Source organism: Mus pahari, chromosome 17, assembly GCF_900095145.1.
Source record: "Mus pahari chromosome 17, PAHARI_EIJ_v1.1, whole genome shotgun sequence".
Taxonomy (NCBI): Eukaryota; Metazoa; Chordata; class Mammalia; order Rodentia; family Muridae; genus Mus; species Mus pahari.
The window spans coordinates 63,862,584-63,889,233 of record NC_034606.1 but is presented as its reverse complement, the minus strand read 5'-3'; the positions used below and the strand labels follow the sequence as shown (position 1 = coordinate 63,889,233).

General features: G+C 49.8%; 2 protein-coding genes across 16 annotated transcripts in view; one reads left to right on the top strand and one right to left on the bottom strand.

Moving 5' to 3' along the window:
• Positions 1-7,567, top strand: part of Fmnl3 (formin like 3) — a 54,433-nt gene extending 46,866 nt beyond the window's left edge. For 2 of the 4 annotated variants that reach the window (XM_029547965.1, XM_021216496.1), the window contains 14 exons: positions 1,055-1,337; positions 1,750-1,818; positions 1,903-2,027; positions 2,244-2,446; positions 2,853-3,087; positions 3,216-3,284; positions 3,382-3,462; positions 3,552-3,681; positions 4,204-4,364; positions 4,663-4,764; positions 5,078-5,170; positions 5,504-5,627; positions 5,741-5,840; positions 6,387-7,567. In XM_029547965.1, the coding sequence (XP_029403825.1) occupies positions 1,055-1,337; positions 1,750-1,818; positions 1,903-2,027; positions 2,244-2,446; positions 2,853-3,087; positions 3,216-3,284; positions 3,382-3,462; positions 3,552-3,681; positions 4,204-4,364; positions 4,663-4,764; positions 5,078-5,170; positions 5,504-5,627; positions 5,741-5,832 (1,767 nt within the window). In that variant the 3' untranslated portion in view covers positions 5,833-5,840; positions 6,387-7,567. The remainder of the gene's footprint in view (positions 1-1,054; positions 1,338-1,749; positions 1,819-1,902; positions 2,028-2,243; positions 2,447-2,852; positions 3,088-3,215; positions 3,285-3,381; positions 3,463-3,551; positions 3,682-4,203; positions 4,365-4,662; positions 4,765-5,077; positions 5,171-5,503; positions 5,628-5,740; positions 5,841-6,386) is intronic. The other 2 variants (XM_021216499.2, XM_021216498.2) reach the window with 1 other exon arrangement.
• A 212-nt stretch (positions 7,568-7,779) lies between these two features.
• The window catches only part of Prpf40b (pre-mRNA processing factor 40 homolog B), a 65,612-nt gene continuing 46,741 nt past the window's right edge, over positions 7,780-26,650 (bottom strand). For 3 of the 12 annotated variants that reach the window (XM_029547972.1, XM_029547971.1, XM_029547973.1), the window contains exons 2-25: positions 21,318-21,461; positions 20,638-20,703; positions 19,938-19,965; positions 19,700-19,725; positions 19,489-19,599; positions 19,068-19,188; positions 18,953-18,977; positions 18,538-18,741; positions 18,203-18,329; positions 18,050-18,114; positions 17,407-17,571; positions 17,198-17,306; positions 16,787-16,937; positions 15,924-16,057; positions 15,308-15,422; positions 15,072-15,163; positions 10,206-10,322; positions 9,920-10,057; positions 9,614-9,709; positions 9,319-9,420; positions 8,999-9,176; positions 8,655-8,716; positions 8,422-8,559; positions 7,787-8,341 (exon numbers count right to left, since the gene is read on the bottom strand). In XM_029547972.1, coding sequence (XP_029403832.1) covers positions 8,249-8,341; positions 8,422-8,559; positions 8,655-8,716; positions 8,999-9,176; positions 9,319-9,420; positions 9,614-9,709; positions 9,920-10,057; positions 10,206-10,322; positions 15,072-15,163; positions 15,308-15,422; positions 15,924-16,057; positions 16,787-16,937; positions 17,198-17,306; positions 17,407-17,571; positions 18,050-18,114; positions 18,203-18,329; positions 18,538-18,741; positions 18,953-18,977; positions 19,068-19,188; positions 19,489-19,599; positions 19,700-19,725; positions 19,938-19,965; positions 20,638-20,703; positions 21,318-21,461 — 2,607 coding nt within the window. In that variant the 3' untranslated portion in view covers positions 7,787-8,248. Of the gene's footprint in view, positions 8,342-8,421; positions 8,560-8,654; positions 8,717-8,998; positions 9,177-9,318; positions 9,421-9,613; positions 9,710-9,919; positions 10,058-10,205; positions 10,323-15,071; positions 15,164-15,307; positions 15,423-15,923; positions 16,058-16,786; positions 16,938-17,197; positions 17,307-17,406; positions 17,572-18,049; positions 18,115-18,202; positions 18,330-18,537; positions 18,742-18,952; positions 18,978-19,067; positions 19,189-19,488; positions 19,600-19,699; positions 19,726-19,937; positions 19,966-20,637; positions 20,704-21,317; positions 21,462-22,144; positions 22,226-26,650 lie in introns of all 12 variants that reach the window. The other 9 variants (XM_021216540.1, XM_029547970.1, XM_029547966.1 and 6 more) reach the window with 7 other exon arrangements.

Sequence of the window (26,650 nt, the reverse complement as noted above, 5' to 3'; positions counted from 1 at the left end):
CTGGAACTCATTCTGTAGACCGTAGACCAGGCTGGCCTCAAACTCAGAAATCTGCCTGCCTCTGCCTCCCAAGTGCTGGGATTAAAGGCATGCGCCACTTTCTTTTCTTCTTGAGATAGGATTTCTCTGTGTGGCCCTGGCTATCCTAGAACTCAGTCTATAGACTAGGCTGCCCTCGAACTCAGAGATCTCTCCTGTCTCCACCTCTGCCTCCCAAATCCTGGGGTTAAAGGTGTGTACCACCACTGCCTAGCTTCTTCCCCATGATTTTATCTTGAGAAAGAATCTTGAAGCTGGAGTTGGCCAGACCCGGATGAGAATGGGAGCAGATGATATGCTCCTGGACCCCTAAAATCCAGGGCAGGCCGTCTTCCTGCCCACTTGCTGGCTTGTTCTTCATATGCTTCTCAGCTCTGTTTACTGAGCATGGTTAGAGTAGCCCTTCTGTTTATTACTGTCTACAGGGGTCCTGGAGGGCAGTGCTTCTCATATTTCAGTATCTTGAGTTCTTTCTCCTAACTTTCTAGCTTAGTTATAAAGCCAAGCCATAACCTCTTTGTCTCAGAAGAATATGGTTATGTGGCTACTGAGTTCGGCTCAGTGGATATCTGCTTATCCCTGCCTCGTACTAGATAGGAAGCCAGGAAGGATATAGAGATCACAAAGACTTCTCCATGAACCTCCCATCTGAGCAGCTATCCACAGACAATGAAATAAAAGCAGTAATGAAGACGTAAGGTCTGTGGGGAGAGCAGCAGTGCCCATCTAGCAGGGGACCAATGGAGTTTCAAAGGGCATCCTTTTCCTTCAGCCTTGAGGGGCCTATGCAGTGAGAACAGACTTGAGCAGAGAAAAAGGACCTATTACCCAGTGGAAGCAAGCTACTCTTCTGCTCTGCCACACTCCAGCTTTGCTGTTCCTGGATTTCTTCTATTTTGAGCACACTGAGATGACCCTTCTTGGGAATCTGTTGGGTAGGAATTCTGACTCCCAGGGGAACTGACTATAGAGCCTTCAGCCCATTCTTCCTTCAATGTTGCTGTCTGCCCGATAGGAGACATATGAGAACACAAGCAACCAGGTGCATACTCTTCGGAGGCTCATTAAGGAAAAGGAGGAGGCCTTCCAGCGCCGATGCCACTTGGAACCAAGTGCCCGGGGCCTGGAATCCATGGGCGGTAGCGAGGCCCTAGCCAGGGTAGGCCCTACAGAGTTGACTGAAGGCATCCCACCCTCTGACCTGGACCTGCTGGCTCCAGCCCCACCTACTGAGGAGACTCTTCCTCTGCCTCCTCCACCAGCTCCACCTTTGCCCCCACCCCCTCCTCCACTACCAGGTAACTGGGACTTCCAAGCCGGGAGGGGCTTGGGGGCTTAGGAAAACAGCTGGGAAATGGCATCATTCGAGGGCTAGGAGGATATCAAGTCAGGATGAGAGAGAGGGCTAAGGGAGGACCAGTATTTGTGGGAAACAGATGAAGGAATGCTGGGAGCAGATTGTGCTTCAAGGATCTCTGAGGTGCTGCTCTCAATTTTTCCTCTGAAGGCTGCCAAGCTGAGGGTTAAACTGACAGGAGAAACTCCATTAGGGACTAGTGCTGGCTCTCCCCTTCAGTATACTTCTAGGATCAACTTGACCAGAGTTTCCATAGCACTCTTCTATGGGTCTCTAAGGAGAGGGAGGCAGGCAGAGTTTGGGCAGCCTAGAGTCTTAGGACTGTGGGTCACGATGGCATTTATTCTTCCCAGACAAGTGTCCCCCTGCCCCCCCTCTCCCTGGTGCTGCTCCTTCTGTGGTGTTGACAGTGGGCCTGTCAGGTGAGTGCCCTCAGGGCTCTGGGCAATGCTATTGGAGGTTTTCCTCAGCTCTTAGCTCACACCTGTCCTCCTTTGAAAACCTAGCCATTCGCATCAAGAAACCTATCAAGACCAAGTTCCGGTTGCCAGTCTTCAACTGGACAGCACTGAAACCCAATCAGATCAATGGCACTGTCTTCAGTGAACTTGATGATGAGAAGATTTTGGAGGTGACAAGGGTTTGGGGTCCAGAAAGGTGGGGCTGGTGTGAGGCCTGGAGACCAGGATGATTTTAGAGCCAGATCTTCTGATCTTGGAAAGGCTTTCAGGCAGAGCAAGAGTGACCCCATTATCCAGTCATAACTGTATCTTTGCAGGGCACATGGTCAGTGGGTATTGTTATCGTTTGAGCCTTCAACATTGTGCCTTCTTATTATTTCTGCCAGGACTTAGACCTGGACAAGTTTGAAGAGTTATTTAAGACAAAAGCCCAGGGTCCTGCTCTTGACCTCATCTGCTCCAAGAATAAGACAGCACAAAAGGCTGCCAGCAAGGTGACCCTTTTGGAAGCCAATCGTGCCAAGAACCTGGCTATCACCCTTCGAAAGGCTGGGCGCTCAGCTGAGGAGATCTGCAGGGCCATCCACACGTGAGGCTCCCACCAACTTGGCTCTGGTCCCCAGAGAGCTGTTGTCCCAGTTGTCCCCACAGCACCTGGGTTTCCCTGGATTCCAGGACTCCTGACAGGATTTTCTCATATTTCTCAGTTACCCACTAACCAGAGCAGAGCATACCGACTCCAGTCTGGGTCTCAGGCTCTGTGAGTGAAGCTCCATGTTCAGCCCAGAAGGAAGAGTTTATCGGGAATAATATCAGCAGGGATTCTGCCATATTAGCAGAGAGCAAAGACCAGAGAGCCAGTTTGTTAGGACAGATGAAGCAATGGTGCTCTGCCTCTAGCTGTGTCCTGTGCATTGCTCTCCAGTCCTTCTAAGGATAAGGGAAGATGTGGACAGATGTCACACCTGAAGTGCTGTGTTGTTCATCCTACACAGGTTTGACTTACAGACACTACCTGTAGACTTCGTGGAATGCCTGATGCGCTTCCTGCCTACAGAGGCAGAGGTGAAACTGTTGCGGCAGTATGAACGTGAACGACAGCCACTAGAGGAGCTAGCAGCTGAGGACCGCTTCATGTTGCTCTTCAGCAAGGTGGAACGGCTGACCCAGCGAATGGCTGGCATGGCCTTTCTGGGCAACTTCCAGGACAATCTGCAGATGCTTACACCGGTACAGCCTCTTCCCTAATTACTATCCACTGCTATGACCAGTCATGTTCACCGTCCTTCCTTCTGGCCTATGCCTTGGCTTTATCCTCCTCCCAACCTGGGTATCACAGTGTTTATCTTGTCTTTCAGCAACTGAATGCCATCATTGCAGCCTCTGCCTCCGTCAAGTCCTCACAGAAACTGAAGCAGATGCTAGAGGTTGGGAAAGGGAGTGCCTGGTGGTTCTCAGGTCCTGGGGTGGGGGTGGGGGTCTTTGGGGCTGTTGTGAGCTGCCTACCTTGCATCTTATGAACAGATCATCCTTGCATTGGGGAACTACATGAACAGCAGCAAGCGAGGTGCTGTCTATGGCTTCAAGCTCCAGAGCCTGGACCTGGTAAGATGGCAGGGACAGCACGTGCAGGACACATGGATCCTAGTGCCTGAGCCAGGGTGCTCAGCGCTGCTGCCACCTCTCCCTTTCAGCTGCTGGACACCAAGTCCACGGACCGAAAGATGACCCTGCTGCACTTCATTGCCTTGACGGTGAAGGAGAAATACCCAGAGCTGACTAACTTCTGGCAGGAGCTGCACTTTGTGGAGAAGGCTGCAGCAGGTGAGGGTGCCCTCTTCAGGACAATCCCAGGAAGCTGAGCAGGAGGAATACCTGGTCCACTTCTGGCTTTTGTTATCTTCTTTCTTACTACTAAAGCTATGAGCAGGGGCAACTCCAGAGAGAATGAGCCTTCCTCTGTGCTCAGGTAGGATCAGGTTTCCCTTAGCCTGGCCCAGAGATTGTATTTCTCTATCATGTATGTGATGTGATTAGAAAACCTGTAAAGCCCCCTACAGACAGATACACAGTACCACTGCTGCTGTCCTGCCCATGAAAAAAGCAGCAGCAGGCCCACATAGCTCCAATTTGGAGACTAGCTGTCTCTGGTTTTCTTTCCTTTGCTACCTTGTTCTTTGGGCCCATGAACTCTGACCCTCCATTCCTTCCTACTGCCTGAGAGAGCCCAGCCTGCTTGACACAGACCTCTCTACATGTACATCCCTCAAGTCTATGCCAAGGGGACATGGTGGGACAAATGTGCTATAGGCCTGGGTAAGCCTCAGCCAGGCTCTTGGTAAACAGTGTCCCTGGAGAACGTGCTGCTAGACGTGAAAGAGCTGGGCCGGGGAATGGAGCTGATTCGGCGGGAATGCAGCATTCATGACAACAGTGTCCTTCGAAACTTTCTTAGTACCAGTGAAGGCAAACTGGACAAACTCCAGCGTGATGCCAAGACTGCTGAGGTGAGCAAGGAACTGGGGGCGGGGGTGGTGGCAAACATCTAAAGCCAGTACTGTAGGCCACTTGAGGTAGGCATCCAACTCTTGGCCAGCAATGTGGAGAAGGTGAGGGGGTACTAATAAGGGACTTTAAAGATAGCAGACATCCATGTCTGAAGTCATGACTCAGGAGGGACTTGGGTAATTGGCTTTCCTCTCTTGGTAGCAGGCTTTGCTTTCTGTGGGGCTCCTGCCCATATGTGGGCACTGGGCTTCTTCCCACTGGGATGACCCCTCTGTCTGCCTTTTACTTCTTACCCAGGAGGCCTACAATGCAGTTGTGCGCTACTTTGGTGAGAGTCCCAAGACCACACCTCCTTCTGTGTTTTTCCCAGTATTTGTCCGATTCATTCGTTCTTACAAGGTAAGTTGAAGAAATGTTTCAGGAGTTTGATTAGTCAAGAGAGAGCCTGGGCTTCAAATCTGAGACTTTTCCAGTTACTAAAGTCTAGGGAAGGAACCATGGAAGCTGGCCACAGGCCTCTGAACTGTGGACTGGTGGGCAGGGTGGGGGCCCAGGCCCTTCCTTTCATTGTTCAGAGCAGGAAGTACCCCTCCAGAGAGTGGCCACCTGGGGTTAGCTGGTCCCACTGCCACCCACACTTCACGCTTAGTGTCAGCCCCTCCCTTCCAGCCTGTGAAAACCTCAAGCTCCCCTTCTCTTGGTCCTATCTAAGGAAGCAGAACAAGAGAATGAAGCTCGTAAGAAACAAGAGGAGGTAATGCGGGAGAAGCAGCTGGCTCAGGAAGCCAAAAAGCTGGATGCCAAGGTGGGTTGGGACCAAGAGCTGGTCTGGAAGACAAGACGGAGAATTGAGGATTCAGGGAGCAAGGAAGAACATGGAAAACCAAGACACACACAACAGACACACTCTCACACACACACACACACACACTCTCTCTCTCTCTCTCTCTCTCTCTCTCTCNACACACACACACACACACACACACAGAGTCTCCCTTCCTTGGAGGGGCAGACACAGATGGACAGGACACAGACAGGGTTCCTCTAAGCAGGGTCATCTTCAGCCTATATCTTGGGACAGGAACCAGTTACTTGTTGGGTTAGTGATGACTTCCTTCCCTTCTAATATCTGGCTTAGACTCCATCCCAGCGGAACAAATGGCAGCAGCAGGAGCTAATTGCAGAGCTGAGGCGGCGCCAGGCTAAGGAACACCGGCCTGTTTACGAGGGGAAGGATGGGACCATTGAGGACATCATCACAGGTGGGATATTTGTCCACTGGGCCCAATTCCCAGAGCCTGATCTAATCCCCTTTGGTCCTTCTTCCTAGTCTGTTTTCCCATAAAACCTGATCACTGTCTCTCCTGGGCCGTAGTGTTGAAGAGTGTCCCTTTCACGGCACGTACTGCCAAGCGGGGCTCACGTTTCTTCTGTGATGCAGCCCACCATGATGAGTCAAACTGTTAGCCTGACAGGTACTGGGCACTTTAGCTGCCCTCTATGCATGCCTTGGAGTCATCTTCTGGTAGCATCCTCCCAGTGATGGAGACACAGACTTTGCATGCTGCATGCTCTGAGAAACACGGCTTATCCCTGCATGGGTCCTCCCACTAATACTATCCTAGCTACTAAGATTCAAGGGCTAAGGAGTCTCTGGGCCAGGGTTAGGAGCTATGCCAGAGCAGGCAAGACCTAATGGTTTGGATTACTGAGGCTCCATTCACAGATCCAAGGTATCTTGGGTCCTGGTCTCCCCCTAAGAGCTCTAGTAGCTCCTACTCAGGGATAGATGTCCCTTAACCTCTGCTTCTTGACATCTAGTTTGGCTTAATCTTTTCCTGGGTGGCCTTTAGTTTCCTATGCTCCCCCTCTGAAAATCATTCCAGCAGTTTTTCTAGCTTGGCCCTCAAGCCTCCCTCCCAAGATCTTCCCTGACCTTTTCATGGCTGACTTCTTCCTCAGGTGCTGTCTTGCTCAGTCCCCCCACCTAGTCACTTGTTCATGTGCTTATTCCCCCACAGGCTTTAACCACCAACACATGGTCGTTCACAGCCAAGCCAGGAGTGCTATCCCACCCAGTGGCCCTCCTCGAGCTCCAGGTCCCCACTGAGATCCTCCTGGAGGCAGAAGTACCTTAATTCTGAGTCCTGCAGATCTGGACAGTGGGCCCAGGGCCCAGAAGGCTGTGTTGTTCAAGCTCCAGCTGCTCCAGCTAAGGCTGGCTCGTTCCTGTGCCACTGTGGGCACTAGGTCAATAGGGGTCTGACATTTCCCTAGTGCTCCCCATAGTGCACTTTGCCCCAAGTCTTCAACTTCATTTCCTGAAGGGTCAGTTCAGGGCTGGGAAAAACCACTTCCGGCTTCAGCTCATGAGGGTACACAGCCCCTCTTCCTAGGGTCTAGTGGGATCCTAGAGGAGGATGTACATCCAAGAAGAAATACGGGTCCGTCCCCCAACCCCCTTTGCAATCCCATAGTCAGCTCTGGTTTAGAGAGTATCCAGACTAATGGATCCCTGGACTCTGCCAATAGTAGATAATCTTACAGAGTGAAGCCCTTCTTTGCCTGGGCCCACTCTGCTGAGCCCTAGTAAAAGGGGGTAGAGGAGCAATGTTGGGCCCACTGCCGTCTTGCGTGTGCCGCCTGAGTCTTCAGGGTTTTTTGTTACTGTTCTGTTCTCCTAGGCCCATGGTCCCACCCACCTTGGCACCCATCTTCTTGGCTTCCTGTGCCAGCTGCTGTCCTGCATTGGCTCCTGCTTCTTCCACTTCCTTAAAACCAAAGAGTTGTGGGGGAAGACCTGTGGCTTTCTAAAGTGGAAAGGGAAGGGCTAACACTTAACGTGGAGAGTGGGTGGTAGTGGGAGCAGCTGACCCCTGGTGGCCACCCTCTGGATGGGCACTTCCTGCTCCAAACAATGCAAGGAAGGGCCTGGACCCCACCCTGCCCACTGTCTTCCCACTGACTGAAGAGCAGAGGCACTGTCTGTACCAGCTCCAAGACTGCCAGAGGAAGGATGTGCTGGCAGTCTCACCTTTCCTCAGCTAGGTGGATTCTGGCCCAGGAACAGGCAACAGAGGATCTTCACAGACTATTTGCTCAATTCCCTACTGGGCTCTGACCCTGGAAGGGAATGCAGGGGCACTTTTGTTTTGTATATGTATCTTTTCCTTTGTACATAAACCCCAGATCTCTCAACAAAGTCTTGTGCACCAAGCTGTCTTCTCTGACAGAGAGTGGCCATGAGGATATGAGTGTGGGTGGGAAGTATTTTCCTCCATTTCAGGAGTGATGAGCCTAGAGATGGCAGGGGAAGCCTGGCTGGGCTTTAACTACACACAGGGAAAAAAGCTGTCAGAACTGTGGTGCCCTCTGCTGGTCCCCAGTGGATAGTATATGAAGAGGACAAAATAGTTGTAGATCATGTTATAAATATTATTTAAAAAACAAAACCAAACACATACATCGGGTCCCAGGGGAGAGGAAGCAGTGGTGGAGCCCCAGGGCCAGATCAGGCAAGAGCAGGCACTGATGCTAGAGGGTGAGGACCCTGCCCTCGGCCACCCAGGCTGTGTCCAAGCAGCCTGTCTCTTTCCTGGAGACCCCTTCTCGCACTGTCTACTGGCATTACCCACCCCGTGGTATAGACTGCCCATCTCTGGTCTGGGGCTGAGGGCAAGGACTGCACTAGTTGTCTGAGAACTAGGGGACCCTTGAACACCAAAAGCAACCTTGAGAGGTGCTAACAGTAGTGTGTTGGGGGTGGGTTACTTTAGGAAAAGTGGACACAGACCAGACAAGACGAAGGAGTCTTGAGGCAGATGCTGAGGCGACCCTGGAGCCACTGCCTCAAGAAGTCCAAGGCAGAAAGTAGCTCGTGGGGTCATTGGTGGTCGTCCAGCTGCTGTAGGAGTGTCCGCCTTCGCCTCTCCAGCTCCCCCTCACTCAGCTCGCTTTCTGATGTGTCCCAGCCTGTCTGTTGAGCAAAGGTGTGACTTACCTGAGCCCCCTAGACTGTGTCACAGGCTGGGGCAAAAGCCAGGTCCTCCCATTCACCTTCTCCTTCTTGATTCCGAAGCCTGGGGAACGGTTAGGGAGCTCTGCCTGCCGGGGTTCCCTGTCCTGTTCCTGTTCTCTGTCTTCACTCTCCTTACCAGCTTTGTCTTCGGGGTCCGTCTCACTGTCAGGACTGGTCTGTAAGAGTTTCAGAGCCCATCTCAGCAGTTGAGCGGCACAGCTGGGAGGCAGGTGACATGACTGCAGAATCTCGAGACGACTCCTCCACTCACCGACTTGTGTCTTCTTTTCTTAGTTTTCTTTTTTGGTTTCTTGGTTTTCCGAAGACCATGATCTATAGAGGTTTTTTTTTTTAAAAAAACAAACAAAAAAAAAACTATGCTGAGTCCCACTGGAAGGCGGCGGCTCCTCTCTGCCTGTACATTCTTTGTAGACGTGTCGGTGTGAGGCAGGCTGAGTCTGGCTTTCCTTCCTTTACCCAGCTCCTTGCCTGGGCAGAGTTAGAAAGTCTTGCTCCACAGTGAGGCCCTCCCATCCCAGTCAGCCCTCAGGGGTCTGGGACTTGCTGTGCCTCTACTCCAGCACCCCAGTTCCCAGGCTCCTAGAAACTGCTTACCTGACCCAAGAAGAAGGTGGGAAGATGGGGAGCCTGGTCCTCCAAGAGCAGCACCCCCACTTTCAACTGAATCAAGTGAGGAGGAGGGCTCAGAGCCAGATTCTGAGGGGTTCCGCCTCCTCCGCTTGGGGGGCCGGAGGGATGGTGGGGGCAGGTCCTCTTCATCTGACTCAGAGCCCTAGGCAGATGAGTAATACTGGTCAGCCCAGAGGCTCTGTCTTCCAGAAGCCCTCATCTGGGAACTGGGGACAGGGAGTCCAGAGCCAAGGAGATGTGTTGAACTTGTATCAAACAATCCAGCCTCACCCATGTCCCTCTACCTGCCGACTCACTGAGGGTGAGTGTGAACGCTTGCGATGGTGTTTCTTGCCCTTTCTGCCATGCTTTCGGCCTTTGGTGTGGAGGTGCTGGCATTCAGTCTGCTAGAGGCAGAGGGAAAGGTGAGAACCTTGCCTTCCTGTCTCAGCTAGGGCCCTCTGTCTATTCTAGGGCACCCTCAGTCCTTCCCTTCTTTAGCTGGGCAGGTCAAAGAGCCTTCATAGTGACAAGCTACTGAAGGTCTCATGCAGGCCTAGAGTTCAGAGATACATAGATCAGGGTGGCCAAGTGCCTTACCTCCAGCACCTGCAGGAACTCTCGGAAGAGCCGGATCCGCTCCGACTCCAGGGTGATCTGCTCAAAGGCTGAGTCGCACACAAAGCGCTCACGGACCTTGAACGGGGAGAGCACTGCTGATCAGACCAGGCCCTGCCTGGACCAGCTTGGACACCGCCACGAGAACTGGGCAGGGCTGGGGCAGAGGAAGGAAGGGAACTGGAGCTGGCCCAGGGCTTGTGCTGTGACTGGGGTGGGCCCTCAGTGGTGGAGAAGCTCCGCTGCCCTCAGGCCTGAGGGTGATTGGGGCCAGGCTGTGCTTCTGACCTCTTCCCAGGCAGTGCCCAGCTCCAGAGCAGGCACGGCCTGCCTCAGCATGCTTCGAAAGGCAGCTTCTCTGCGCCGCATCCTTCGGGCCTCCTCCTTTTCCCGTTCCCTCTCCCGTGCCTCTGCTTTTTCCAGCAGCTGAAGGCAAAGAGAAACAGAATAGGGTCAGGAGTACCTTAAGAGGTAGGAAGATGTGTCCCAAACCCAAGATAATCAGCAGGGCCGTTAGGATGAACAAGACATTGGGGTAAGTGAGAGGACCACCCAGCCCTGCCCATCCCCTCACACTATTGAAGGTCAGCTTGATGTTGCCTGCGTCCAGCGCAGCAGCCCTCTTGTCAAAGCTTATGACGTGGGCGAAGTCCTCAAATGCTGTGTTCACCTCCACACAGAAGCCCCGGTCCTGTGGGCACAGCAGTGTGTGAAGGCCAGGGGCACCACAGGCCAGTGGGCAAAAGGGATCAGGCTGCAAGGTGTTCAAGCCTGGCCTCTGCCCTCTAATAGGATCCATAAGACCTTTGACACACCTTAGAAGCCATGCTAAGTCTTCATCTTACTGGCCCCATCTGACCTGTGTGGATTCATATGGAGCCAAAAGAGTCAGGAAGTATCTTCCGTCTTGATAGATGACTGAGTTTTTACAATTAGGTCTTTGTTCCTCTGGCCACAGCTGGGCCTTCCTGCTGCTCATGGAAGCTGCCATGCATGCTTAACATCTGGTCTACACCCTTTGCCTCTTGTTCTGGGTGCTTACTGGGTAATAAGTTCTCTGCTGAGTGCTTGACACATTTCTCCACTAATCCTCTCATACTAGGTCAGTCTTCTAATTTTATGCAGACAAGAAAAATGAAATCACTTGTTCTAACATATCCCAGGTCTAAATCCCAAATCTGCTTTCAGCCACTACACCTACCCTGAATGCATAGGTCCAGGGAGAGATGTTGGCCATCAAATGTATAGCTCTCCATCAATATTTAAACCATGTTCATTGTCTTAAGTACCCAGCCAGGTTCTATATTTCTCACCAAAAAGCCTCCATGTGCTAGTGAAGTTAAGGTGCAGGAATCTCACTTGGCCAAGCTGATAGGTAAATGGAATGTTGTGTCACAGGCCAGCTTTCCTGTCCTTTCACACAGCTGGCTTCCTCCAGGCTTCCTGCCTGCTGATGGCAGGAGTATATATTGCTTTTCCCCAGGAGTCTTTTCTCTGTCAAGGCTCAGCCCTTCCTGAATACATCCTTTCTATAAGAGTGAGGTCACAACCAGAGGACTTTGGGTAGACAGCTCTCTGTCTCCCTCCCTTGAGACCGCAGTCTCGCTGAAGCTGAAGCTTTCTATTTTGGTTAAACTATCGGGCCAGGATCATGTCTCTGCCATGCCTCAAGGCTGGGGTTGCAAGCATACCCAGATTTTATGTAGGTGCTGAGGACTCAAGTCCTCATGCTTGAGGACAGGTCCTTATGCTTGTGTGGCAGCTCTGATCTCCCTAGTATGGGCCTTCCCCTGGGAAGTCTTGAAATACATTGTCTTCACTCTCCTCCCCAGGAGCACACAGTTCACTTCACTTAGACTATCCCTCCATCTTGCTTTTAGTGTCTCAAGCTAACTAACTGGTTCTTTCCCTTGGTTTCAATTCCTTAGACACAGCACAAGGAAAAGAAATAAACAATAAGAGATTGTTATAAGCAAGACACTTGACAAAATGTTAAAAAAAAATTCTAAATGTTATTTAGCTCTTATATATGGATTGTCCCCAATTCGCAGAGGTTTTTGGGCCAAAGAGCAGATTATTGTGAGATGTATGCAGTATTCTCCTCTCCAGGGCCTTTTTCTGGGCACTTCCCTTGTGTGAGTGTTCCTGAGAATTACCCTTACACTAACTTTTTACCTGATCTACATCTTCCCTAGCAGTTTCCAACCCATACCAAACTGGCTACTCTTCTAATGCCGCAGCTCTCCTGTACCCATGGCTAATCTTCTACCTGCTCCAAGCTCAGGGCCCTGCACTGTCTTAGGTGATGAGAGATGCCCCTACAGTTCATGTGCCAGGATGGACGACCACAGGAACTCCTAAGATCATCAGGCCTCCATGGCTAGGAGCCCAAACGAAGCCTAGAAGTCCAAAATAACCGGTTGCTCTGGGTAGATAAAACCCATCGGGCCTGCCCCAGTACAGGGGAAGGCCAGGGCCAAGAAGTGGGAGTGGGTGGGTAGGGGAGCAGGTCGGGGGGAGGGTATAGGGAACTTTTGGGATAGCATTTGAAATGTAAGTAAAGAAAATATCTAATAAAAAATGACAAATGAAAAAAAAAAGAAAAAAAAAAAAAAAAACATCAGGTCACTAGCTAGATGTTAGCTATCTCTGGACAGGTGTCTATCCTTCACTGGCTTTACTCCTCCCTGTCCAAGCTGCTTTAAAGGATCACTTCCCAACTGGAATGCTTGTCTTCTGTAGGCACTTCTTATGGCTCAACCCTCATTGCTTACAATCTTTAACACTTAACAATAGTATTGCCATTCACTTCACAAAACAGCCTGGCAATTTTATTTTAGTGGATATATCCAGAGTCTAAACATTTATTTTGTATGTATGTGAGCACCCATGTGCCATGGCACATGTGAAGTTGCTTCTTTCCTACCAGTATGGGTTCCTGAGATCAAACTAAGGACCTCAGGCTTGGTGGTGAACCCCTTTACCTACTCAGCCATCTCACCAGCCCAACTTTCACCATTTTTAAGACAAAGGTTCTCAGGCTGGAGAGATGGTTAAGAGCACTGACTGCTCTTCCAGAGGTCCTGAGTTCAACTTCTAGCAACCACATAGTGGCTCATAAGCATCTGTAATGGGATCAGATGCCCCCTATTGGTGCGTCTGAAGACAGTGACAGTGTATTCATATAAATAAAATGAATAAATATTAAAAGACAGGGTTTCTTTGTGTAGCCCTGGCTGTTCTAGAGCTCACTCTAGACCAGGCTGGCCTTTAACTCAGAGATCCACCTGCCCCTGCCTCCCAAGTGATGGGATTAAAAGCATCTGCCACCATGCCCAGCCAACTATAACCATCTTTTTTAATAAAAATCTTATACACGATACCCTAAGGCACAAAAGAGATACAAACTTTTCTATTAGAAAATAGGGTTAGAGCCACCTCTAGACTTGACCTTGATGCTGTTTTCTTCTCAGCATCCCTACAGTGTCTTGCTCTTCTTTTTTTGCCACCTAGATTCTTCAACAGCTGCCTGACTGGTCTTCCCCTCACCCTCTCATATCCCTCTAACCCAGTCTCTGGCATGGTGTGGTTCTCCAACCTTTGTATCAAAAAGCACTGATAATAGAAGAGTACCAAGATTAAGTCCAGAGACAAGGGTGAGCTAAAAAGTGTAGTTCAATCCAAAGCCCTTTGTAAAGCTCTAGAGGGCATGTGGTCCCAGAGAAATAGGAGAAAACCCCAGGACAATATGACGCATCTCACTGAGGAGTAACTTTGAAACATTGAGCTCTTAGGGAAATGTATTCAGGTTTTTAGATAGGATCCATTGTGCAGCCCAGGCTGACCTGCAGCTCACCTGCTCCTCACCTTCAAGCACTGGGATTAAAGGTGTAAGCCACGGTTGCTTGGTTTATTAATACAACAATTACTACAACATTCATGGCTTTGTAAGGCAATCTGCCTAACAGTACCATGTCCCTCTCAATGTAAGGCACAAAGTCGCTATCTCTGGTAACTGGGGGTTCCTTGGTGGAACACTCGCCACTTCTGCGACAAAGAAACTGATGCTTAGAAAGGTTCTTAAGGGCTTAATCTGGACTCTTAAAAAAAAAAAAAAAAAGACTTATTTATTTTATGTGAGTACATTGTAGCTGTCTTCAGAAGAGTGCGATCCCATTACAGATGGTTGTGAGCCACCATATGGTTGCTGGGAATTGAACTCAGGACCCCTGGAAGAGCAATCAGTGTTCTTAACCACTGAGCCATCTCTCTAGCCCCTAATCTGGACTCTTTATCCCTAGGTCCTGCTTCTAGTCACCATACTGTATGGTATCTTAATACATACAGTATTTACTAGAATAGTGTTTACTATCAGGATATTAGAGTTTCTATTAGGATACTAATAGAGATATGTATTTAAAATAGTATTTACTTCCATGAAGAAATACACTTTTTTTTTCCTTTTGGAACAGAACGATCCCTTCACTTACACTTGAGAGTTTGACAAACATGAACAACTATTTCTCCAGTACAGAACATGACAGGGCACATGGACTAGTGACCAGCAGCTGACACTTGCCAGCACTAAGGTGTAGTGAGGTGAAGAATGCCTCACCCTCCTCCACCTCTTAAGAGGGCAATGGCATCTCAGCCAGTGTCCATGGTATGTCTCGCAGAATGAGCCCAGTGCTGACATCATCCACACTGGCAAGAGACACTGAAGATTTTATGTGAAGCCAGGCATAGTGGTGCACACCTATAATCCCAGCATGTGGGAAGTGAAAGAAGGATCAGGAGTTCAAGGCCAGCCTGGAATACATAAGACCCTGTCTCAAAAACCAAAACAAAACAGGTTTTTATGTGAAATCTCCAGATTGTAAAGCATTGGCAACAAATTCCAAATTCTTCAAAACCCCTTGCAGGCAGGCAGGCAGGCAGGAGCTTAGCATATGGGAATTCGAGTTTACAAACGCTATGCTTGCCCCTCGGGCTGGTGTGCCCTTTCTACCCATTGCCTTTCTCCTGTAGCACCCCTATGTCACAACACCCTACCCTTCCATCTACTTATCCTGAGGGTGGGGTCAATGTCACCTTTTCTGAATCCTGTCTCTGTGGTAACACCTGTCCCTGGCTAATACTTCCTATAGAAGAGCAAAAAAATGATGTTATTTTGGTTTTTTTCTATTTTTCTGACACAGGGTTTCAACCTGGTTGGTACTTTCTTCCTCACACTGGCTTTGAACTTGTGGCAATCCTCCTGCCTCAGTTTCTCAAGTGCTGGGAAAGCTGACATGCTTCACTACATCTGGCTAGAAAATGTGTCTATTTGTATCTCCAGTGCAAGCTGCCAGGTTCCTGCAAAATATGACTTAGGGAGTCCTGGTTCAGCGAATATGGTTTATACCCCATCTGTCCATGCGTAACCCCAGGTCTCCCTCACCTTAAGAATATCCTTTATGATCTTCTTCTCATCGTGGAATCGAGCCTTCAACTCCTCCACATAGAACTTGAACAAGTCCAAAGGAGTAGAGCCTGCAGAAAGGGAGAGATGGGGCCTGGCGGGCGGCAGCTTCCCAAGGCTCAGGGTAGGGTCAAGGCCAGGACCAGAGAGTTAGGTCCAGAGAGGCTGGCAGGGTAGGAAAGCAGAGCAGACAAGGGGAAGCCTGGCTGCCTTACCCGGCTGGCCCAGCATGTTGGCAAAGCGAACATCGGTGCTGACTGCCGGGTACAGCTCCATCCAGGTGGACATGGAATGCAGCTGCCCTGTCTCATGCAGCTCGTCCAGGAAGCTCTGCACAGGGAAAGGCCACAAGAGGATAAGGAGAATGAGACCATTGGGGACACATGGCCAGTGACTGAGGAGGAGAAAAGGGATGGCAGAGGGACGAGCAGAGGCATCTCGGGCAAAGGAGGCAAAGGCACTACAGATGGAGAAAGCGTGAACATGCAGCCAATAAGCCAGCCTGGAGGCCATGAATCACAGACCTACCTCAGAGCACAGTTTCCTGCTATGATCAGCTTTGTCAACCCACTACCACTCCTAAGCAGAGGAAAACTACCTGTCTGGCTCTCACCCAAAGGAAAAGACACTTGGTCTAGCTGCCACTCAAGTCTGAGGGTGGAACATACAGCCTATCTCCCTGAAGGAGCACTACTGCAGAGTGACCTGGTGGAACTTGAAAGGGGCCAGTCAACAGCCAACCTTGTTCAGAGGCAGGCCACTGCAAAAAGGCTGTGGTCTAGAGCAGAGCAGAGCTGAGCCAACCTCTGATCATGACGAGTATGAAAATACCTGAAAGGCCTCCCGATTCTTCCGCTGCTGTCGCCGCTCCCGAAGCCGGGCCCGTTCCCGCTCCTCCTCCTCCTCTCTCTCCAAAGCTCGGATATGCTCCTCAAAGCAGATAAGTGCGTCTTCCTTGTCCATGTCTGCAGGCAGGGAAGCAGCTTAGCAGGCGCCAGATCAGTAGGCCGTCCCTCAGACCTCAAGAATGTGCTTCCCATGTAGGTGAAGCAGGGCTATATGGGAGCAGTCACTATACTGGGAGTTCTTGGGCAAGAGTATTAATTGTACTAGAAAAAATTAGCAAGCATTCAGCTCTGATGAATTCAACTTTTAGAAACCACCCTGGAAACCTAGTTATCCTGCAATCTGAGGCATCAAATCCTGGGGAACTGGACGCAGTCAGGCTTTAGTTCAGGTTCAGAAGATGACCATAAGCCAACAACTCCTAACTACAGTTAAGGCCCACACAGACCACGTTCACCATGACCTATAGATGCCATCACCATCATCTCTAGGATTTCACATTTCTATCCCTGAAAGACATACAGTGTTCTTATAAACAGTGGACCCCAGGACTAGGGGTTGAACTCAGTAGTAGAGTACTTTGCCTAACTGATACCCCAGGTCAAATTCTTACCATCACAAAATAAAGTAAAAAAAATAAGATACAGGCTGACCTAAAATATATGTAAGGGCCAGGGTTTAATCTGTAGCACCACACACACAAAACCAGCCAACCAGAGAGGTAACATCAAACATCTGGAAATCCCTGATTCCCAAGAGGAACAGTAACCAAATGTAAGGGGATGGGCAAGGGGACAGCGCGAAGGTCTCGGGACAGTGCGGAGGGAAGAACAGAGTCTCAGGCTCACTCTGCAGCTGCTGGTCCTGAGCAAAGCTGGGGTTATCCATGAGGTACTGCTGGGCCTGGGACCACGTGGTGTGGAAGTTGACACTGCTCATCCCATCCAGGATGCTCTTCAGGGCCTGGATATTCCTACGCCGGAGCTGCTTGGCTTGTTCCTGGGAAGACACAGGGTTAAAGTGAGGCAGGGCCAGCACGGAAGGATCCTGGAAAGGAGAACAAGACTCAAGACTTCTGGGTCCCAGAAAGGAGAGGAATTCCAGGTCACAAACCAGTGTCCTCCTTGCCCTCCCTCACCCAGGGTTATTGGCTCAGGACAAAGTTCCACACCAGCTTCCAATTCAGGAGAAGGGACACTGAGTAGCCAGGTCCACAAGAAATGGAGGGCAGGAGAGTCCAGCCAGTGACTGTCCATTACCTTCTCCTTCTTGGCCAGGAAGAAGAGGACATCATCATAAACTTCTTTTCTATCTCTCTCAGGGACCACAGCCCAGACCTCCAGGTCCCCAAAAGTCTGTTCTGCCCGCCTGTGGAGCACATGGGCTGTGAGTAGGTAGAGAACAGACCATGCACCTGTGTGTTCTCAGGGTTCCCGAGCCAGAGCCCAGTCTAGTACAGTTCCCTGACCGGTAGCGGGTGGTGGAGGTCATGCGTTCGTGCTGTTCCAGAAAGTGCTGCAGGGTCTGCTTGGCCTCCTTGGCTCTCAGCCGGGCCTCCTCTTTCTCCTCCTTCTCCCGCTGAGCCTTGTAAGCATTGAACGCCTGCTTCTTCTCACTTAGTTTGGGCAAGGCACTGGAGTAGACAGTTGAGGAAAGGAGAGAATGCAGCGTGAATTACCCTGGCAGCCCATGAAGCAGGGTCACAGACATGGGGGAAAGGTCTCCACCACACCAAATTGGGGACTTAGCATACAGGTGTCGAGAATATGGGTGGGATGAGGCGAGAGGGGAAGAAACACTGGACCCTGTAGCTTCGGTGTTCTCAAGTTACCATCAAACATCTGTCTCCTTAGGGCCCCTAGTCCCTAACTTTAATTCAAGCCAGTAACCATTTACTAAGCATCTCATAGCTGTACCATTTCCCTCTTTGCATCTTGGAGCTACTCTAGCTTTTCCTTCTCTTGCAGCCCATCCCAGCCACTTAGACCTGAGTGTCAGCACCCAATTGGCAGCCAACTCAGCTGAGTGTCAATTCCAATTGGGACATCTCAGGGAGTTCCCGGCCCAGTTGCTTTCACCAACAAGAACTATCCACTCCGACTCAAGCGTACCTGTAGCGGGGGTCGGTGACTACCATCTTCATGGCCTGTTCCCACGAAGCATTGGAAGGGACAGCCTGAGACAGAGAGGCACAGTCTCGGGGCCTGTTAACTTTCAAACCCTCCAGGCCTTCCTTCCCTGGGAGCACCCCCCCCCCCCAGCACCTTGTCCCTTAGCAGTTCTTTGAATGCCTGCTTTGCCTTCTCCCGGTTGCTCCAACTGAGGCCAGATCTCTCTGGTTCTGGCTTAGCTTCCTCCTCTTCCTGTGGTTGCCGATGCTGTCCAGTAGAACTGGAGAGTAGAAGGGACTCAGCCACAGTGCCCATAATCCTTACAGTTTTCAGTGCCCTTCACTCTCAGCAATTTACTGTCCTTTTCTTGTTCCCCAGAAAGCCCTTCTGGGGTCATGTTCAGCTCTTGACATGTCCCTCCCCAGGCTCTAAAGAGAATGAGGATGGAGAGTTTGAGGCTGCAATGAAAGGGTGTGGGCAGCCCATACCTGCTGGGGCCCTCGTCCCGCTGCAGGAAGCCCTGCTCCAGGGGCTGGGCAGCCTCCAGCACATCACAGTCTTCACTTCGACCTGGTTCAGGTTCCAGGAGGGCCATAGGCACTGGGATGGGACCCGGAGGTATAGGTGGAGGGTCAGGCTGTGGCTGAGGTGGTTGTGGCTGTAGTGTCTGTAGTTGCTGGGTCTGCTGTTTTCTGCAGGCAAGCCAAAGTGATGGTGTACTAAAGCAGGGCCAGGAAGGTAGGGGTGGCAAGGTTTTCTAGCCTGGGTCTAAAAAGCAGCTGAGTCCATAAAGAAGTAAGACTCCTCTCCCCACAGAGGAAGGATAACAGTGAGTCCACTCTCTCCCCAAAGTACACCAAGGAAGGAAGGAAGGAAGAATGGATTACATAGTCACAAACTTACCCTGCAGACTCTTGCTTGACTAGGGCTGTAAGGGGAAAAGAGAGCAGTCACAGGGCAGCAAAGGACTCCCAGCAGCCTTGCCCAGTCTTCCCCCTCTGCCTCCAGCATGCCTCACCTTCCAGGTCATCCAGGTCCTTGGGCCGGGTCCAACGGGACTCCTGACTCTGGTTGTTGTAGTAGTAAGGCTTCCCTGTGTCTGACTTATACTCTTTCCAGGGACACTGGGACAGTAGCAGCTGTAAGGGGAGGGGTCAAAAGTCATCAGCACCTGGAGTGCTCTCCAGCCTGGCAGGGTCTACGGGGACCCAGTGAGTACAGGACAGTAAAGACAATAGTCTTTAGTTGCCACCTGGCCTTGCCTGAGGGGGAAGTGGACTTCCTAAGATCCTAGGGAGGCAGTTACAAGGAGCATGGAAGTGGTCAGGGATCTTGGGGTCAGAGGAACCACAATGAGAATGGTTGGAGGCTCAAAGGAGGCGAGAACTTGGAAGGACCAGGGAAGCTGAAAGGAAGAACCAGAAAGCCCCGCTCAGGACCTCTGCCTTAGACTTGAGGACGCTGGGCTTCTCCCACACGGATTGCTTATCATCAGCATTGTAGTAGTAGATGCGCCCATCAGGGGCCACGTGTTCACTCCATAAGGCCCTCTGGGGAAGGAGGAGAAGCACAGAATTGTTACGAGGCTCCTTTCCCAAAGATGTAGCCATCGGCCTCCCTCCCACTTTCTACCCAGAGACCTAAACTCACCGGAGGGCCTGTCCCGGCCACAGCAGCTAGAAAAGAAGGCAAAGGAGCCTACTAAGCTCTTGCTCCAAATCCCCATCTTCTCCCCACTTAGTCCTCCCTTATTCCATCCCATAAATGTCCCCTGTTCCCATCAACATCCCAACAGGCATGATCCAGCGTGGGCTCCAGTCCATGGTCCCCTCTCCCCTGTGCCCCCCAACCTCCGAGCCTGGGGGGAGCAGGCCCCCAGAAGACTCACAGCTGGCGGTGTCCGCACCCGGAGCCGTCTGCCGAAGAAAGAGGAGGGGGAAGGGTTGGGGCCAAGCCCAGTGGCCCCCAGGACCCAGGCCATGGGGGAATGGAGAAGCAGGCCAGGCCAGGATCTGTGTGTCCTGTTCCCAGGGATCTCTGCCGACTAACAGTCCTATTCCCTCCACCCCTCCAGGGCTGTGAGCTCAGATCCCAGCAGCTCCTTTCTTCATTTTCCATAAATGTTTTGTTTAGTCAACTCCTGGGATCCATCACTTCACAATAGATGTCAAAATTCAACACCCAACTCAAGACTCCACTACACTGAGCAGCAGCAGCACAAGAAGGTGCCACTGCCCCTTCCAGAGGAAAAGAGGATGTGCTATGGAGAAGCCTCCTCAGCACACGTAGGATGCAGAGAATCTGGATGAGTGTGTTCTCTAAGGTACTGAGTGGCATAGGAAGGAAGGAAGGAAGGAAGGAAGGAAGGAAGGAAGGAAGGAAGGAAGGAAGGAAGGAAGGAGTATGTTGCCTTCGTCCCACTGACAGGGAGGGAACCACAACTGCTGAGTGTGGCTGTCGCAGATGTGAATGTAAGGACCGCAGCCAGGGACCACGGGAGATATGACAGGTGGGAAGAACAGAGTGCAGCTCCATGCATTCCAAGTCAGACAGAACCTGCTTCCTGCTAGCCCCCAGCGTGTGCTTACCGCTGCAGTGACAGGCACTGCTGGCATCAGCATCCCTGGCATCATCGGAGGGACCATTCCTGGTATCTATGGATATAAAGACCAGCAGCCAATGTTAGGGTGAGGAAGGGCTAGGCAAAATCGTCTCTTGGAGTTGGGATCCCTAAGATCCCTCTGGGGTTCTGACCCTCACCATGGGCACACACTCTGATAGTCTTCAGGTTCTGGACATTCACATGCCTGAGAACTGTTTTAGTCAAATCAGCAGACAAACAGGCATGAGTCTAGCCCCAAATTCCCTTCAGTCCCCTCCCAGCTAACAAACTCTGATAGTCTTCAGGTTCTGGACATTCACATGCCTGAGAACTGTTTTAGTCAAATCAGCAGACAAACAGGCATGAGTCTAGCCCCAAATTCCCTTCAGTCCCCTCCCAGCTAACAAACTCTGATAGTCTTCAGGTTCTGGACATTCACATGCCTGAGAACTGTTTTAGTCAAATCAGCAGACAAACAGGCATGAGTCTAGCCCCAAATTCCCTTCAGTCCCCTCCCAGCTAACAAACTCTGATAGTCTTCAGGTTCTGGACATTCACATGCCTGAGAACTGTTTTAGTCAAATCAGCAGACAAACAGGCATGAGTCTAGCCCCAAATTCCCTTCAGTCCCCTCCCAGCTAACGACCCTGTGGAAAGCACAGTCACCTGTGTAAGTGGTGGCGGTGCCCCCATTGGTGGAAGCATTGGGGGCAGTATACCAGGTGGCATGGGGGGAATGGCTGGTGGTCTCTGACTCATAGGGGGGAGCCCCATCGGAGGAAAAGGAGGTGGGAGCCCTGGAGGGGGCATCTGAAAATGAGGAAAGAAAAGGAAACTGTATTATTATGGCTGAGACCACTATCTCAGGAACTACCCAGCCCTCATCCCAGCCTAGAGGTGACTCCAAGGCTTTCCATTGAGTAGTAAAAGGCGTACGACTGTCTCCCTCCCCACTACTGAGAAAGACAGGTACGAGTTCTCAGGCATAATGGCAAGCAAACAGCTTCCTGACAAGTGAGGGAGGGAGAGGAAAAGGGCAAGGAAACAGTGACAGACTAGGGAGGCTGTACCCCCTGAAGCCTGAGGGGAAGGAAGGGACAAGGCAAGGATCCTAGTCTCTTGCCTCCCATCCCTTTCTAACTCATGACCACCAATGCTGTTCCAGCCCAAAGGCAGAGGCTTTTATAATAAGGAGCACAGTAAGGAATAGTGAAAAGCAGAGAAGCCTCCCAGGCCTCGCTCTGCTGAAGTCTTTCCCTTCCGTGTCTCCTGCCTCCAGCCCCTGGTATCCCAAGGACAAAACAAAAAGGGACACTTGTCACTTTGAGGTCTAGCGCTTGAGAGCAGCTCTCCCACCCAGTGCTCAACACCACCCATCTTCCAACGGCAGCAGAGGCTGTGTGACAGGTCCTTCCTGGCAACACAGCAGTGGTAGGGTGGGGCTGAGGGTGCAGGCTGGAAAAGCCAAGCCCAGGGAAACACATAAAACTTACGAAGGGTGGTGGCATCATGGGGGGCCCCGGTGGGAAGGGGGCAGGCGCTGCTGGGGGCCGGGGACCAGAATCGGGAACCGACTGTTGAGGGAGAGAAAAGTCATAGGACCCAGGATGGGCACAGAAATGGGCTTTTGCAGAAGGGAAGCAGAAGGGGTGAAGATGAAAGAAAAACACAAGTTGAGGAGGAAGTTTCCAAGCCCCATTTCCTGCCCATCCCAAGCCTGAGCCCTTCTGAGCTCTACGCTCTAGTGCTAGCCCAGAAAGCCAGATGATGGAGTCCTTCGTATCATTTTAATTTTGGGAGTTCCCATTTTGCCAATGCCACAACAGAGGCACAGAAGGCGCTGCAACAGGCATCTGTTCTTGCCCTGACTTCAACCCGTCTCCCTGCCCCTCTCTCATGCCAGTTAGGGATTGACATCTTTCCTCATTCAATTTACTAGGTTGAAGATTTGATCCAAAGCTGCTGTTCCTTTACAGCACTGGTCTCGTTATAACCAGCTTCCTCCCTAACTAGACTCATGTTCGCTCATCCACATTCTCCACATCTACTCCCAAGCCATCGTCCCCACCTGATGATGCCTTTTCTTTACAAACCTTAAACGTGGACACAGGCTTGCACAGTCCAAGTGTTCCTGTCTTGCCCCTAATGGCTGACCACATGATATTAAAGTAGCTTTCTTCAATTTCTCCTCTGATATTTTGCCCTACTAGAGAGTGATGCCATTCCACAGAGGCTGGGATCACATGACTTGCTGAAAGCTGGATTCCTGGTACCTGCCTCAGGGTCTGGCACATAATAGGTACTCAATAAATACTGAATGAATTTAAAACAAAGGAAGCAAATCTCTTTATAAAACTTTCCATTTCTAAAATGTCATTCTTTTTCTGTATATTTATATACAGAATGATAGATGTGCAAATCATTGTGTATATATGTATAAAATAATAGATGTAGAAAATCTTCATTTTAACATATTTATAAACAGAAATAAGAATAAGCCAAAATGTCCATGAGTAAAGACTAATGAGATGAAAACATAAAATGGAACACAGTCATAAGAATGAGGAAACTCATTACTAAGATATGGATTGATGCCAACATCTAATGATACACTGATAAGCTGGGGGAGGCAAGGTGGGCTGAAGCTTTATTGTGTGTAAGAGATACAAAAGACACTCTTTTGTCACTTTAAGACTAGCGCTTGAGAGCAGCTCTCCCACCCAGTGCTCAACACCACCCATCTTCCAACAGCAGCAAAGGCTGAGTAACAGGTCCTTCCTGGCACAGAAGGAAGAGACTTTCCATAGTATGTCATTTTATGCCTTATGAATGTGCCAACTATATGATTTTATTACCTGTTCAAAAATACCTGGGGTAGGGCAGGAGGCGACATCCCTCAGCAGTCAGACAGCTGCTCTTCCAGGAGCAATGATCTGGGCTCAGTTTCCCAGCACCCACATGATGGCTCACACGTATGTATAACCCAGCTCCAGGGATCTGACACACTCTACTGGCCTCCATGAGTACCAGGCGCAGGCATGATGTACAAATATACATTCAGGCAAACTTAAATACATGAATATATGTATATATATATATATATATATATATATATATAGTATTTTAGTGGCTGAAGAGATGCCTCAGTGGGTAAGAGCACTTGCTGCATGAGTACCTGAGTTTGGATAGCAGCATAATATATACAAACACACATACATAGATACAGACAGACAGACACACAGCACACACAAAACTGTGCATGGTTGTAACACTAGTGCTATAAAGGCGATCATGAGGGCTTGCTGGCTGCCAGCCTCCCTCCAGGTTCAATGAGAGACCCTACGTCTAGTAAATTTGGCAGTGAGGAATGAATAAAATGCTGGTTGACTTCCTCTGGCCTCTGGGCATAGATGTAGACACAGACAGTCTTATATTGTTTGGTTTTGTTTTTGAGACAGGGTGCCACTATGTACCCCTGGCTACCCTGAAACTCATTCTGTAGGCTAGACTAACTTAGAACCCAAGAGATCCTCCTGCCTCTGCCCCCAGGGGCTGGGATTAGAGGTGTGCCCATGCCTGGCTCAAACACTTTTTTTTTTAATTAATTATTCATTTATTTTTGTATGAGTACACTTCTTCAGACACAAGAGGGCACTAGAACCCATTACAGATGGTTGTGAGCCACCATGTGATTGCTGGAAATTGAACTCAGGACCTTTGGAAGAGCAGTCAGTGCTCTTAACCTCTGAGCCATCTCTCCAGCCCAGCTCGAACACTTTTTAAAAGGTGATGTGGCTAAAGGGTTGTTTTTCTTCCTAAGCAGAAGCTGAGGAGCAGCACAAGAGCTCTAGGAAGAGGTGGAAGTTTGGACAGACAGGAGCTGCCTCACAACCATTCTCAGTTACCCCTCTCCTGAGGAGGCCTGGGCAGTTAAAACCACTTTGTAACCTTTATCTCTAGAAATATCTTTTTACCTCGTCCTAAGTAGCTATGTGCCAAACTACTAAAATTGTCTATTGTCTACCTTCAACTAAGTGTACAGTTCCTATCCTCTGGAGATTTTATCTGTATGGAATGTCAGAAATGACTTGCATAGGGGATATCAATTTTATATTCTACTATTTCACCTTAAGCTGCTTTAACAGTCTTTAAAATGTGTGTGTGTGTAAAACACATTATTATGTTATGTGCATTGGTGTTTTGCCTACATGTATGTCTGTGTAAAGGTATCAGAAGCCCTAAAAATGGAGTTACAGATATATGTAAGCTGCCATGTGGGTGCTGGGAATCAAACCAGGGTCCTCTGGAAGAAGCAGCCAGTGCTCTTAACCACTGAGCCATTTATTCAGCCTCTTAAACCTATGAAGTAACCATCCTTCAGTCTTATTAGGCCCAGCACCACCATGTTATCTAGTCATCTGTTGAAGACAGACTTGGAGTCACTCTCTAGAGCCTCCTTGATGATATCACCCAGCTCTCTCAGTTTTACCTCCAAAAGAGTTCTTCCATCTAGGTATTCTTTTCATTTCTTCTCACACTTCTTGCCCAAACCACTTTTCACATCTGATCTACTATGTGGCTCCCAAACTGTTATCCTCATATCCACTTCTATCTGTATCCACAATGCCCTCCAAAATACACATCAGACCCATAAACACCTGCATAGAATTCTCCATTGGTTTCCCACTGTTCTGAGAGTGAACACCAAGACCCTACCCAGATCTCTGAGGCCACTGACCTTGCCAGTCTCTTCCATACCCATCTTCTGTGCTCCAGCCAAACTCAGTTCCCCCAGCTCAGGCATTCAACTGTGCATCAGGCACCTTTCCTATGTCCTATACACACTTCACAACCAACAAACATTTCCAATGAAAGCCTTCAGCAACCCACTGCATTAGCCAGAGCCTCCTTTATATGTTCAACACCACACACCCTCCTGCCAGGAGTCACCCATCACAAATTTACAGTCACTATTATAATTCCAAATGTACCGTCTCATTGGGCATTAAAACATATACTCTATTAAACATGGATTCACAGGCTGAAGAGATCATTCAGAGGTTAAGAGCACTGGCTTTTCTTCCAGAGGTCCTGAGCTCAATTCCCAGCAACCACTTGGTCACTCACAAACATCTATACTGGGATCTGATGCCCTCTTCTGGAATGCAGACAGAATATTGTATACATAATAATTTATTTTGAAAAATTATTTATAGAAAAACAAACAAAAACATGGACCCTCACTTACATCTTGGATTTAATGAATTTAGAGCAACTCCACTAAAATGTAAAGTCTTAAGGGCAAAGGTAACTCAGCACAGTGGCTCAACGCTGCAATCCCAGTCCTGGGAAGATGGAGATAGGAGGGTCAGGACTTTGAGGGAACTGTGGGCTGTGTAGTAAGTCCCAGGCCAGTCGGGGCTGCAGAGACTCTGCCTCAAAAATGAAGCAGTAAATGAGCTAGTGAGTGGATTAAGAAACTTTCCTTCAAATCTGAGGACCTGCATCTGACCCCTGGGACCTACGCAACAGAAACAGAACTTTCCCCTGACCTCCACACATGCACTGTAGCACATGCGCTGTCATCCAAATGAGTAACAGACATTATAGAAAAATTAAAGTGGGGCAGTTCATTGGCTTGGTTTTGGCAAGTCCTTCCAAACTCAGTGGCCTCTGAAAAGGCCTCCTTATCAAGAAAACACAATTTAGAGCTGGAGAAGATGCTGAATATCCCCCCAAATGTTCCCAAAACCTTCTATGAGACAGGTTATCGCTTTATAATAAGGCTGGCTGGGACTTACTCTATACCCCACTCTAACTCTAGCCTCAAACCTCCAAACAACCCTCTCCCCTCAGCCTCCCAAGTGCTAGGATTACAGCATGCACCAAGTTTGGCCGAGACAGGCTTGGGTGGCTTGGGCTGGTCTTTTTTTTTTTTTTTTTTTTTTAAGGCTTTAGAGTTTATATTTAGTGTTTTATTTTTTTTTAGGGTTTTTTTT